This window comes from Danio rerio, chromosome 2 (genome assembly GCF_052040795.2).
Source record: "Danio rerio strain M-AB ecotype USA chromosome 2, GRCz13ab, whole genome shotgun sequence".
NCBI classification, from domain to species: domain Eukaryota; kingdom Metazoa; phylum Chordata; class Actinopteri; order Cypriniformes; family Danionidae; genus Danio; species Danio rerio.
Window position 1 is genome coordinate 53,627,963 of NC_141022.1, and position 15,828 is coordinate 53,643,790.

The 15,828-nt window shown below is 31.2% G+C and overlaps 1 protein-coding gene across 3 annotated transcripts in view; it reads right to left on the bottom strand.

Annotated features, from left to right (window-relative positions):
* The window catches only part of ahrrb (aryl hydrocarbon receptor repressor b), a 52,411-nt gene extending 37,247 nt beyond the window's left edge, over positions 1-15,164 (bottom strand). For 2 of the 3 annotated variants that reach the window (XM_087239797.1, XM_087239796.1), the window contains exons 1-3: positions 15,053-15,164; positions 14,804-14,905; positions 11,563-11,744 (exon numbers count right to left, since the gene is read on the bottom strand). In XM_087239797.1, the coding sequence (XP_087095923.1) occupies positions 11,563-11,744; positions 14,804-14,865 (244 nt within the window). In that variant the 5' untranslated portion in view covers positions 14,866-14,905; positions 15,053-15,164. 3 annotated transcript variants of the gene reach the window in all.
* Between the last annotated feature and the right edge of the window lie 664 nt (positions 15,165-15,828).

Genomic DNA, 15,828 nt, shown 5'->3' on the forward strand with positions numbered 1-15,828 from the left:
TTATTTCATCTCAATTTTAAAACAAAACAGTATTTTACTTGATCCATGAATTTGGACTAAAAATGAAACAAAGCATAGTAGGAAAACCTTTTTTGCATTGTAATATTTCAATTTCTGTAACTAAAAACTGTTAAAATGGACAAATAGTGCTATTTAACTATCTTGTTAAACTGTATTCATATCGCAATATTTAAATCGCAGAGAAATAAAACATGGCAATCTCAGTTTTTCTATTAGTGTGCAGCCCTAATATATATATATATATATATATATATATATATATATATATATATATATATATATAATAAATAAAATGCAATAATATGCAATATATGATATTTTTTATATCATATATTTAAAAAGATGGTGACACATTCCCAAATAAAAAGTGCAAAAAAAAAAGAGCATTTTACCAATGTATTAAATTCCCAAAAATGAAAAAATAAAGATAAAAAAATTCAAGCATAAAATGTTCATTTACTGACAGACTTTAGAATTTAGCATTGCGTTTTGCATTTTTAGGTAATAGACATTTATTTGAATGATGATCATCGCTCATTTGTGGCCACTACAAATGGATTGTGAATGGTCTGAACAGAAGCACCAAAGCTGATCTGCATCTTCCCCTCTTAGTGCTTTTCTCAGGACGGGGACTTTTGCCAGGCTGCAGTCACGCAAACGCTCCCCAGGAGCCAGCGGAGCATTCATTACCCATAACCCCCTTCTCTTCAACATCCCACACACACACCCTTCTGTGCGATTACTCCCTCATGTGCAGTTTAAGTAGTTGCTCACACACAGCAACTGACTTTCAGAGAAGCTTTGAGTTTTATAAAGAAAAACAACTGCAAAAGATTGGAGTAAGAATTATTGAATTGTATTGGCTCATATTTGTTCATTCATGACATTTTAGAAGAAAAATAAAGGAATCATTTAGAGAAAAAAAGCATTTATTTATTTAAATCCCATATAGAAATACTTTGTTTTTATATTGCATATGCCTTTTAAGTTTAAAAGTAAAAAGTATTTTTTAAGGATATCCATGGCTGAAACTATAAAAGTTGTCATGCTAGGTTTATTTACTTCAAAAAAGGCATTTAAAAGTTCACAAATCAGCTTTATTTTTAAGCTAAATGGGTAAACTATCAAGCTTTTTATGATGAGCATTAGTCTCATTATCATTAGGCGTAAGTGTATGAAGGTCTCAATCCTATTATCCAATAAGCCAGTTCTAAGTGGATATGCGTGTCTAATAGTTTTGCCAGTAACAAGAAGCCGCACACGGCCAATCTGTTCCCAATAAACACTTCCCTTCAGGTGTCACTGTTGGAGGAATGAACAGAAAAGATAGACAATAAAACCATGTGTCCATAACATAAAAGCAGAAACAACATTCTGCAAAAAAGATGGTTCTTAAAAAGTTCTTTGCATATAACAGTTTTATTTAGAGTCATATGATGTTTATATTGTTCTCTACATAATTTTTTTTTTTCAAATCTGTAACTGTAATGAATTATGAACACTCCAATTAATATAATTGAGTATAGATTTTCTTTGGAATTGTACTGACTACTGAATACCATTTTTTGTGCTGTATGGTACATTTCTTCCTCTATTTACCAACTTGTAGTCTCTACTTTTGTATGCTTATTTTTTTTGTCTACAGTGATCGGCTAAATTAAATAATCAGTCCTGTGTTTCCATTCCAATCAAATTCCACACAGAAAAATCGTATCAGACAGACTAACCTCAATACTAGGGCTTTATAAATGCAGCAAACAGTAGGCATGTTTCCATCCACCTATTTTTATGTTAATTTTGGATGTGCGCATAACAAAAGAACGATGGATACACTTTTAGTGAACAAATTCCAGTATGAGGATTCAAAGTCATGTGATTTTGTTATAAGAGATCATGTGATGATAAAACCTGCAGGCTGACCGCATTGTAAAACATCTGAAATGTTTTGGTCATTCTAAAACGCTTTAGCCATTTGAGTATTAGTGTTATTATATTATTAATCACCTCCAGAACTCTCAAGAGCGTCTGTGCTCCACATCTCATGCCTTCAAATACCACCACGAAGTCATTGCGTGTCGCCATTGTCTTTAATAAATAAATAAAAAAATTATTAAATGAGGAAAATATTCATGCAGCTTCTCCCTCCCCAATTAATTCCATTTTACTGTTGATATTTGGTGGCAGTTAATCAGTAAGGGGCGATTTTCTTCGCTTTGACTCATTGGATGGAAACGCTGCTTTATTCGCACATCTTCCAGTTTTGCGCAATAATTTAAATTGCATCTTTAGATGGAAAGATAGCTATCGTGAAAGCTTTTAAAGTGTCCAAGATGCGAAATCATTACACACATTGACGTGAAACAGTTTAGATTACATCTAGCTGATAAGAAGATGAAGGATACCTACTGTATGATGAACAAAGATCGAATTTATAATCCATATCAATACGTTTTCTTAATTATTACTTATGTTTATGTATAAACAGTAACAAAAATATAAAAGATGACTTCACTTATTCTATTTAAAACAGTAAAACTATGATCTACTGTTCATTTTTGCAACTTTTGGCCTTTAAATACATAATTTTTATTACTTAAATGTAATTTTAAACTCCTTTGTGTGATGTCTAATAACATTCATCAGCAACGAGAAATAATTGCAATTTTCTATGTAGGAGCAGCCCAAAATGTGTTGGAATCACTGATCTGTCTCTATACATTTCATATGCACTCTACATAGATCGGTTGCTGGAATTGACCTGGCAGTGCCACGGTCACGATTTGATTTTAATTGCACGGAACAAGCCTCTAAGAATGGTGTTGGACCAACAAAGGCATTCACAGGGTTTCCTGCTGTGTTTTAGACTTGTGGTGTAGAAAGAAAACACAATGTCTGGACCACACTCTGTCTCGGTCATGCATGCACAACCAATTTAGAGCATGGTGTAATAAACGATCATTGAGTTATTTTGAGGTGAAACTTTAGAGATTCTTTCTGGAGACACCTGAGATTTATAATACACCAATAATAATAATAAATGAACAAAAAGTGTATATTAGAATCTCTTTTAAAGGGATAGTTTAGCTAAAAAGGACAACTATTTCATCATTTACACTGTAAAAAAGGGCTTAGTTAACTTTACCAAAAAAAAAATTTGGTTGTTGCCTTATAATTATTAGGCAAACAACCTACACTACCTGTCTAAAGTTTGGGGTCATTAAGATTTTAAAATGTTTTAAAATAAGCTTCTTCTGCTCACCAAGGCTGCATTTATTTAATCAAAAATACAGTAAAAATTCTAAAATTGTAAAATGGTTTTGCACAATAAAATAACTGTTCAAAAGTAGTTGATAATTTAATTTAATAACTCATTCCCATGACTTTAATAATGAATTTTCAGCTTCATTTTTTCCAGTCTTCAGAGTCAGGATCCCTCAGAAATCACTCTAATATTAATTATTATTGTTAGCGTTTCCTCTAGGATTTTTTTTTCCAGCTTTGGCGGCAGGCCTTTTGCACAGATCTACCAACTACCTATGGCGTTAATTCAATGACAAATGTCATGAGCGCAGTACTACAAGTTGAGATCAGATTTATGTAATACGAGCATGCAAATCTCTTTGTTTGCAAGCCGATTTTTAAAATATATTTCAAATATATGCTGCTCAAGTGCAATCTTGTGCGCTCTCAAATAAACGCTGTTAAAGTGCAATTTAGTGTGTTTATGTAGTGATTATGTTCGAGGAATATTTATGAATGTTTACAATAGACCTACAGAGCAGCATTGATGTGTCCTGAAGTAAAGTGAAACGTCAAAACTCCAGCGAGATAAGGTATTTGTTTGTTGTATGCAGAACCATAGACCTTTATCTATAAATAAAGTATAATTACGGAAACTGTGTTCATCCTAGCTGCAAGCTATATGTTGTGTTTGCTAGCATCACCTTAGTATGTCACCTTAAAGGGTTAAACAAATAACGCATAGCACTACTACGGTTACAGAAAAGTTTGTGCTGTTATAATTCAATTACCATTTAATATGTTTTGGTTGGATTAAAACCCGCTATTAAAAATTAACGACTGAAAGTTTTAATTGAGAAGCTGTAATGTAGCCATGGCGGGACGAATTTTGGTGTTGCACCCTGCCATGGAAAAATTTATGTAGCAAAAACCCTGTGTAATTATCATTATTATTTTTATTATTAGTAATGGTAATAAAACCAATAATGACTGGAGTAATAATTTCACTTGAAAATACATACAATAAGCAATAGATAAATTCTGAACTATTTAACTTTTCTTTTACGTTTAATAAATGCTGCCTTGACAAACAGAATAATTTTATTTAAATTATTTATAAAATGTTTAAAAAATAATAATAATAAACTTCTGACCAATAGTGCATGTGCAATGGTATAAAAGTTAAGTCAATTTGGGTAAAGACTTTTTGTAAGTAAAATCAACTTACTTAAAATAAATTAAACTTACTTAAAATAATTAAAACTAAAGTAACTAATTGCTTTTTGCAGTGTACTTTAATTTGTGGATGATAAAATTATAGATATTTTATGGACGATTAGATATTTTAATTATGCATTTTATATTGTAAAGTGAACAGCAGACTTCTGAAAATATCTACTTTTTTGATCCACAGAAGAAAGTAATTTTGGTGCAACATGAAACAAAGAGACAATTGTTGACAGATGGAAGAAAATAGATGAAACTGAGACACGCTATGAGTTATATAAGGCATGAACAAAAAAACAAGACAACTTCAGATAAATGGTAGCTTATTGGCATAAAACGATTTTGATTTTCAATTACTGAACATTTTTAGAATTATATGTGTAGATTCTATTGAGTCTGCTTTTATTTTATTAATTAAATTCATATACTTGTAAATTGTCACGCTATGAGGTTAAAAGAAATTTGTGCTATTTAAAATGATTTATTATATTGGTCCATAATTATGATGATGTTATAAGACATCACACAAAATAATCTGATGTTACATTCAAGTAAAAACAAGTATGAATGCCAAAGGTAGCAAGAACTGACAGGTGATAGTTTTGCTTGTTTAAAAAGAATTAGAGAAGTCATCTATTATATTTTTGTTACTCTTTATGCATAAATAAGTATTATAAGTAGTAATTCTTATAATGGTCCATTAATGTATTTAATAACATGAATGAAACAATTAACGATGATTATTACAGTATTGATTCACCTTTGTTAACATCAGTTAATGAAAAAGTTATTCGTTAACTCAGTTCATGTTAACAGTCCATTACGTGATGTTAACAAGAATAATTTTGGAGTTTATTAATGCATGAATGAATGCCAAACTATGATTAATAAATGTTGTACTATATTGTTTACAGTTACTGTAGTTCATGTTAGTAAATAACATTTATTAATGGACCACTATTTTAAAGTGCTACTATTATTATTATTGAGTTAAATCCTGTTTCACAATGCTTTTATTTTGCAAAGTAAATCTTCAACAATGCAGTGTTGTGTGTGTGCTTGTTTTTATATCCTAGTGAGGACTTAAACCTGAACGTAAACATACTCATGGGGTCATCGAGGTCACCAAAATAAAGGTCCCCATAGGTAAACATGCTTTTAAACTACAGAGAATAAAAAGTTTTAATAATATAACAATGCAGATTGTTTGATGCAAGGGTTGGGTTTAGTGGTAGGATCAAGATAGGGGGATAGAATATGTGGTTTGTATAGTACACTGTCAGAAATAAAGCTGTCACGGAGGCGGTGCCCTTCCTGTTCCAAAAATGTCCATCACAGTACCTCAAAGGTACCATTTTGGGTACATTTGGAAACTAAATGCACCTTTGAGGTACCAATATGGACTGTTTGGTTGCAAATGCGTACTTTTTGAAAAGGTAAAACCTCAGTGACAGCTCCTATACTTTTATTTCTATGAGTGCAGAAACATCATTACATCTATGAGAGTTCTCACCGGTATATAAAAGCAAGTCTCTCTGCGTGTGTGTGTGTGTAACAATGAAAACCATGAAACCCTTTTTGATGCCAATCCATGTTTCATCACCAAACCTGCCTAGAGTTTCTAATATATTTCTACACTGCCACGGCCTTGAATATAATTTATGGCTTGAATGAATGTGATGGAAATTGAGAGCCGACTAAAAAACCCAAAATGCCCTTGAGAAGTGTAATTTGTTCAAATTTGATGTCTGAACATAATAAACGCATAAATCTTATATGAAGTGAAAGATCAAGGCTGGCACGAAACAAGATCTGTGACGGTTCAAGTTCTTCAGGGTCAGATCTTGCATTATAAATGACTGCATTCATCACAGAAACACAAACCTGTGCAAAAACACACCAAAGCTCACAGCCGTAATCCCATTATATTTAAACACTTAATTCATTTTATTGACAACAAACAAGTGATTTAGTGAAACTTAATGTGAAAAACCTGTTTTAAAGGGAATTACTCAAACCTTCAAACCAAAAAATATTGTTTATTAAAATTATTTATTTAATGAGAACTGTTATTGAAAAAAACGAAATAGTAACAAAATTTAATAAAACATAAACATAAAAGTTAATTGTTTAAAATTGTAAATAATAACCCATTTGAGCAAGTGAGACGTATGAATTTTATTCCTCCCCAACACACAAATTTCACATGATATATAGTCAGAATTGCATTGAAATTTAATTAATCACAACTTTAATACCACTGGTTACAATTGTGGACATTAGAAAATTTCCACTATTTTGATGTGTGAGGAAAGTACAGTTCAAGTCAGAATCATTAGCCCCCTGAATTATGAGCCCCCCATTTTATTTTTCCCAGTTTCTGTTTAATGGAGAGAAGATTGTTTTCAACACATTTCAAAACATAATAGTTTTAATATCTCATTTCTAATAACTGATTTGTTTTATCTCTGCCATGATGACAGTAAATAATATTTGACTGGATATTTTTCAAGACATTTCTACACAACTTAAAGAGGCATTTAAAGGCTTAACTAGGTTAATTAGGTTAACTAGGCAGGTTAAGGGAATTAGGCAAGTCATTTTATAACGATGGTTTGTTCTGTAGTCTATCAGAAAAAAATATAGCTTAAGGGGGCTCATAATTTTGACCTTAAAGTGTTTTTTTAATGTAAACTGCTTTTATTCTAGCCAAAATAAAACAAATAAGACTTTCTCCAGAAAAAAATATTATCAGACATACTGTGAAAATTTTCTTCCTCTTCCTCGGAAATATTAAAAAAAGAAAAAAAAGTCATATGGGGCGAATAATTGACTTCAACTGTATGTAAACTGATTTTCTCATGTGACAATAACATATTTTATTCAAAACAATTTGTTTTTTATATACAATTAATTAAAAAAGAAATAAAGTCTCTATAGTTAAAGAAAGTAAATACTGTTATTTGTCCTACTTATTAAAGTTAAGCTGCTTTAAACCTTTCAATAAATGTGACATTTTTAAGCTATTAGTGTCATGGAAAAGTTTTGAAAAGACGTATAGGCATATAATTTAAACAGGGTTTCTGCAGATTTAACAAAGTCACATTTAAGACTTAAAGACGTTTTTAAGACCATCAAGAATGAAATTTTAGACTTGTATAGGGCTAACCCAAGGATGGGCAAACTTGATCCTTGAGGGCCGGTGTCCCTGTAGAGTTTTGTTCCAACACTAGTCAAACACACCTGAACAAACTAATCAGTGTCTTCAAGATCACTTGAACTCTATAGGAAGGTCTGTTTGAATAGGGTTGGAGCTAAACTGTGCAGGACATCGGCCCTCCAGGTTCAAGTTTGCCCACACCTGGGCTAACCGCTAAGGATTTTTTTTTACTTGCATGATCAAAAAACTAATTCTACTTGTTTATTTCTTAGCCACATATTTTGAATAATTTGTCAAAACAAGCAGATCCTATTTGTATACATACGAATTAAAAAAAAATTCCAATAGGGCCAATCAGTCCCTAAATAGAGTTTTGCTAAAAGTTTTATTGAGATGTATTGTTGGTGATTGGATATGTGTTGAACTGATTGGAGGCTGCACGATGGTGCAGTGGGTAGCACGTTCACCTCACAGCAAGAAAAGTTGCTGGTTTGAGCCTTGCCTGGGTCAGTTGGCGTTTCTGTTCCCACAAGTCAAAAACATGTGGTAAAGTTAAATTGGGTAAGCTAAATTGTCCGTGTGTATGTGTGAATGAGTGTGTGTGGATGTTTCCCAGTGATGGGTTGCAGCTGGAAGTGCATATGCTGCGTAAAACATACAGGATAAGATGCTGGATAAGTTGGCGGTTCATTCCGCTGTGGCGATCCCAGATTAATAAAGGGACTAAGAATGAAATTAAGACCCACTTAAAATAATTTAAGACCTACATGAAAAAACTTCAGTGAATTTAAGACTTTAAGGCCTAAGATTTAGTTTTAGAAATTTAAAACACTTTAAGTCACCCTGGACACCATGTTTAAAGTCCAAACAGTACATTTCCTTCCTTTTCAATCAACAAATATCATGACTTTATTTTACTTTTATTATTGGTTCTATTTTGTTAGAGAGATTTAGCACAGCTCAAATACCGCCAGCTCTCCACACACACCCGCTCAAAATTGATCTGTTTGGACTCTGAGGTCATAAAACAGTCACAATAAACAGTATGAGAGAGCAATATGGCAATATCTACACTACACAGAGCGTTTATGCTGTATATATAGATACATATGGACTCATCCTACATAGAACATAAATCTTGTAACACGAAAAACTACATGTGTATTTGCTAGCATGTTAGGTCAGAGTTTTCACATACTCAATAAAAATCTTTCTTTAAACCTAATATGTTAAATTACATTTTGCCTCTTGGTTGTATAAATAATTGATCATGACCAATACTGGTTACAGTATATGGGAGATCATATTTTTAATTTGCATGAGTAATTTCTGTCCACTTCCACACTCAATAGGTTTTGCCTCTTGGTTGCATATATAATTTAACATGCCAAGTAAAAATAGGAGCTTAATTACACTTATGGATCTAAAGTATTGATCACATGTGACTTTATATGTTATTTAATATACATACTAAGAATATGAGTTAAAATTACAAACATGCATAAGCAGTCTTGGCCAAAAGTGATATATGTCCACTTTATTGCACTATGAATGTTTAAAAACCAAAAATTGTAAAGATGAAATGAAACATGCCACAAACCAACTCTGCAGATGTTAGTTTGGGTGGTCTTGCCTATTTATTATGAATATATAAATCAAAAATCATGATGTAGCATATATTAACTGATATTATAAATTATTTATAGCATTATTAGCAATTATTATACTTAGGAGATATTATTAAACTCCAGCGTAGATGCAATAACGCTGGAAATGATTAATTGTCATGATTTCAAGCACTGAAAGACCACTACAATTAAAAATAATAATAATAATAATAATAATAAAAATATATATATATACACACACACACACACACACACACATATATATGTATATATATATATATATATATATATATATATATATATATATATATATATATATATATGTACATGTATGTATGTATGTATGTATGTATATATATATATATATATATATATATATATATATATATATATATATATATATATATATATATTCCTGCACATGTCTGTAATCATAGGAAAAAAGAAAAATGTCTCTACCATAATCTATGCAAAAGTTATTGTATTCCAACTGATGAGATGTGCTTTACAAGCCACAGGGATTGATCAATGTTTCCATATTTAACTATTCTTTTGTTTGATCAAACACTATGTTTGGACCATGTCAGACATTTAAAAGGATTACTTAGGCACATCACCTCAAAAACAGAAATGGCCCTGAAGCGCACAGCATAAGGTAAGAGATGACAGCTGTCTGTGCTATCTGTGGCTGCTTATTGATCATAAATGTATTGTTTTCACTTCTGCGCCATGGAAACACCGCAATTCATTCGACAACTGTTTGATATGTGAATGCTAGAGCTGTATGAGCAAAGGCATGTGCTTTCATTTGAGCTATAGCTTGTACATTTGTCATATATGAAATATGAAAAATATGAAAATGAACCAATGTTCAATACCCAGCTCGGGTATCCAAAATACTGTGAATTTAAGTGTAAAAAACTTTATGTGCATCAAATATAGATTCTACACCTTCAAACCAAACCACTTAAGGGGGTCTGGTGCAATGCTAGCCCTTTAAATCTTAAAGCGAAAGTCGATGACATCATGAATCCGGTACCGGAGTTTAACTGGTTTTAAATAGGAAAGTTTAAGTAGACCAAAAGATACTTAAAAGCTAGACACCATGCAGATATCCAAAGAAATTCAAAAACAAATGATAAAGAAAATAATTGAGATCTATCCATCTGGAAAAAGTTTTAAAACAAATTCAAAAGCTTTGGGACTGCAGCGAACCACAGAGAGAGAAAGTCATTGTGAACAAATCACAAAAACATGGAACAATGGAGAAAACAGCAATAACTTATCTAGGATGCCTGCAAGTTCACTTCTGAATGGATGAAAAAACAAAACAAAATAAGGACTTCGAAGAGGCCTAGTAAAGCAAAGTACTGACCTAAACCCAAGTGAGATGCTGTGGTCTGACCCTAAAAATGTGGTTTGTGGTTAAAAACCCTCCAATGTGGCTGAATCCCAACACTTCTGCAAAGATGAGTAGTGCAAAATTGCTCTACAGCATGGCAACAGACTCATTGCAAATTGCAGTCAAATGCTTGCTTGAAATTGTTGCTGCTAAGGGGGGGCGACCAGTCATTAGGATTAGGAGACAAACACTTTTGACACAGGGCTATGTATTTCTGTATTTTGTTTTCTATAATGAACTTGCATTTCAAAACTGTATGATGAGTTAACTTGTGCTATCTTTGACTAAAATTTAAATTTGTTTGATAATCTGAAACTTTAAAGTGTGACAAACAGCTAAAAAATAAGAAATCAGAAAGAGGGCAAACACTTTTTCACACTAGTGTATATCCATGTTCAACTTTAATAATTTGTTACTATATCATAAAGCCTTATTAATCACAAATACATAAAGAGCACAATTTATTTTTTCTACTTATCAAAAATAATGTATTTGAAGTGTTCAGACGCAAAATCTCTAAATGCCGTCTGAAACTGTCTTCTAAATAATAAGCTTGTGCTTCATCACAAACCGGTTAAAATCAATTGCTATTTTGAGTGTACACAGATTTTGTTAATTATGATCAGATTAAATGTATTTGTGTATCAATAATTGTTTTTAAAAGTTTAAGAGTGCAATTATACTGCTCCAAATAAATCAATCAAATTAAAACGTCATAATTCTGCTTTTTTATATACACATGACATCATTTAACCTTTCATTCTACAAGCAACTATTCATTAACATTCATCATTTATGACAGAAGGATGACAATCACCTAAACAAAGCATCACTGAAAAGCAACATTTAAACGCTAAAACTCCCAATGAAACACTCCTCCTTACCTTGAAAGAAGCTCTTGACCCGCAGGAAGCTGACGCTGAGTCTCAGCACTGACAGTTTGTCCAGTTTAGTGATGACCTCTGCACTGAACGGCAGGAGACTCGCCAGCCGGTCCAGCTCTGCATTCAGACGGTCACGGTGCCGCTTGGATGGATTCGATTTCTGATCTGCTTTCTCTGGTTTCCTGATGATACAAACTATAATTTAATGTGACACTTCAAACACGTGTGGCATCTAAGCGACTAACTGACACGAACACCACTCACATATCAACACACTAACTAGCAGCTTGACACGCTGGTGGAATAATCGAATTATTAACGTGAACATGACATAACATTACACATTACATAATATGATTTATACTTTTGCCAAATATAATATATACTATAATATTTGTCTTAATGTTTTGGTTATTGTCAGTAAATGGTCATGCAAGAACCCTGAAATAAATAAATACATAAATAAATGAATAAATAAATAATTTATGTTAAATCTATTATCATTGCAACCACAAATAATCACAATAACACTCATAATACAAAAAATAAGAATAGTAATCATAAATATTTTACTAGTAAACATATTAACAAAATGTATCTTGTATGTTGTATGATCAATGAATCATTTTGTTTTGTATGTATGAACAAAAATGTTATTATTTTTAATAATAACATTCTTTCTTGGTTTTATTTGTACTGACAGTGGTTAAATTATCATTATTATTGTAAGCATACCAATAATTATATTTTACGTATTATTTCTTTTGTGTTTTTCAAAATGTTATTTATATATCTCTCTCATTGCTTTTATTTGTCTTGCAAGTAAATAACAGTACTGATGAACTTCAGACCTTGATATTCCAGAAACATAATTTGTTGGGATGTGATTAGATTGTGTTTGAATAACATTAGACAACTTTTTTATAAGGAGAGTACTACGATGGGCATTTAAAAAAGGTACCACAAAAAAGAATTTTAAGTTACTTATAAAAAATTTAAATGAAAAATATTGGTCTGTAACTTTTTAATGTAGTACGAATTTGTTTTGATCATAAATTATTTTTTATGTACAATTTCGCCATGAAAATAGCCCTAAGTTACTGATGTGGCAATTAAATAAAGACCTTGAAATTAAAATTAAATATTAATAATAATAATTATTATTATTATCATTATTATTATATTACTATAAATATTATATAAATGACCAATTCTGTGCAAATGTAAACCTTCCCATTAAAAAAAAAAGTATTCACCAAAATAGCGAAACCCTTTCCAAGTTTTTTGTGTAGGCTTGTATTTCACAGTACTGTAAAAATATTCATAAATGTCTACCAATGTTTTCAAACAACTATATTAGGTTTACTAAATTCACAAGTGGTAATTTCATGTCACATCTATGAAGCTTTTTCCTCATAAAGAAAAACATGTAAAATAAAATAAAATCAATCATGTTTGTTTAATAGAGAGCTAACTCTTATCTTTCTGATAAGCATTGTATATTTTGGGTTGTGCAGTTTAACACATTTCTATAAAGTATAATGAATCTTGTAAACTCACAGACTTTTTGGTCACATCCGTAAAGCATGTCTAATTTCTTTATTTACATTATAATAAATATTTACAGATTGACATTTTTCAGACGTCGTAACTCTGTGGTTAGCTGTTTTGAGAAATATAAACAGATGCTTCAATATAATGTTCACATACTTTTTCTGTGAATTTATGTTTTGAGTTTTTACTGCAAATGTCACATCCATAATGCTGGAATTGCTCAAATGTTATTGTTAATTATACTACAATTTATAATAACAATATAAATATCACCATGCTTGAACATGAATCAACATTCAATTATAATTATTGATATCGAAAATTTCTTTTTTATAATCAATATATTCTTTATTATTTTTACATCAATAATTTATACATGTAAACATTCTTTTCTAACCACCCTCCACCCCTTTTCCACCCTCACAAGACAGAACACTTAAATAGACATACTATTGAGACATCGAGCTGGTGTGTAAATTAAGAGGAAATAAACAAACAATAATGACTAATAAAGGATTAAAGCAATAGTGTCATACTTTTCCATCCGTATTTTCAGTCTAAATTATTCATGTATTCAATAAATTTACCCCAAGTCTTCTTAAACATTAAAGAGTTTTTTTTTTAAGATTAAACGTTATTTTTTTTAACAGGAACATAAGAAGAAAGTTCTCTAAGCCATGCAATATGACTTGGCGGTTCTACTGATTTCCAATGTATAGCAATACATTTCTTTGCTGCTATCAGAGCCATTTTAATTAAAACGTAAATTTTTCATTTGATTGTAACATAAATCTTGGATCAGGTAAAAGGTTAACATTGGCAATTTTACTAATAGTTTGTATTATATTTCTCCAATAGGTTTTAAGTTTGGAACATGTCCAAAACATATGAAATAATGTACCAAACTCAATCTGACATCTAGAGCAACACTCTAAATTTGAATCACTTATCTTGTGCAATCGATCAGGTGTATAATATACCCTGTAAAATATTAAATTGTATTAATCTATGTTAATTATTAAACGAAAATGTTAAGGCACTTTTACAGATAGGTTCCCAAGTATCTTGATCATAAATGCATTTTAAATCATTCTCCCATTTAAGTTTTGAAGATGACACTACCCTCATACAAGCCGTTAAGGTTGCTATACATATAAGACACAAATCCTTCGGGTTCTTTTCTCTTTCTTATAATAGCATCTATTGGGAGGGAAGAGAGAGGTCCTAAATTAACCTTTTGCATTGTGGTAATATAGTGTCTCACCTGAATATATTTTTAAAAATGTTTAACAGAAGGGGAAACTTTAATCTTAATTGTTCAAATGTCATTATTAGTATGCCCTGCACAAATAAATCTCCAAACATAATATCGAAAATTTCTAATCATAATAAAGATGTGTTATCGTAGTTTTCTCTTTTTATTTAGTTCACTGACATTGAAGTTAACTTTAAAATCATCATGAACTTTAAATGTTGACAAACTATTCCTACTTTACAAATAGACATAAGTTAACGTATTTATCATCATACAGTGTCATTATTTAGATTCATTGTACATATGAATATGGAACATTATCATTCATGATTACTACGCAAATTATTATTAATTACTGATTTTCCCATTATTGTTTTGTATTATTCGTACTACCAGAAACACAGACATGCTAATAAACTAACGTTACTTAACTGTTTCTGCACAGGTTTTCTCCTCTTTCTCCCAGCATACAGACAGTCTCCAGGTGGAATCATCTTCTCCAAATATCTTACAACTGACAGGCGCTGAAAACAGCTTTAATCATGTGAGAAAACATAAGAGAACAGAATCAGAAGCGTATAAACAAAGACGCAGCAGAAGCCGTTACAAAAATTACCACAGAGAAAATATAAACCGACAATTAGTCCTGCAGACAGTAACTGAACATAGATGAAAACTCACCAAAATCCACATACAGCCGACGATAACTTGAACTGACCTTGAATAGCTATTTTAATTTAAGGCAAACCATCCTAAAATGTCAAAATGACGGAATAAACTCTTGACTGAGCGGACACATCACTCGCGCGCTGTCGTTTTATAGTCACTCTGGCAGGCGCGCGCATTTATTACGCACGCACGCGCACAGACGCAATTCCCTATTCCAGTGCATACAGTAAAATCAACATTGTAATGTTAGGGTCTATCTGCTTACACCTACAATTCACAAATATACGTTGATATTATTATTATTATTATTACTATTTTATATATCTAATTTATATATTTATATATCTAATTATTATATATCTAATTTGAAAATGCATAGGGTATTTAAGTCCACATGAAAAAAAATACTATAATTTGCAGTAAACACTAGTGTTTTTGAACCATATGCTATAAGTAAAACTTATTGTAATAAGTTCACAATGACCGCATACTGTAAAATCTTGAACATGCTGAAATAAACTACTGTAGCGTTTTAAACTGTGTGCAGTAGTACAAAATACCCCTTTAAGATAGAGTAAACTTAGTGCAGTTGGAGGTAATTTGCATATATTACTATATGCGTTGTATTACTATTGCTTATTTTCCCATTATCCAACTATAATTACCACAACAGATTAATTGAAGTACTTGAGAGGTATAATTCAATAACTTTAGCATAGTATGACCCATGTAAATACAGCACCATTTAATACTACAAGTTAATATTCTACCTTTCCATGTGGGATAGT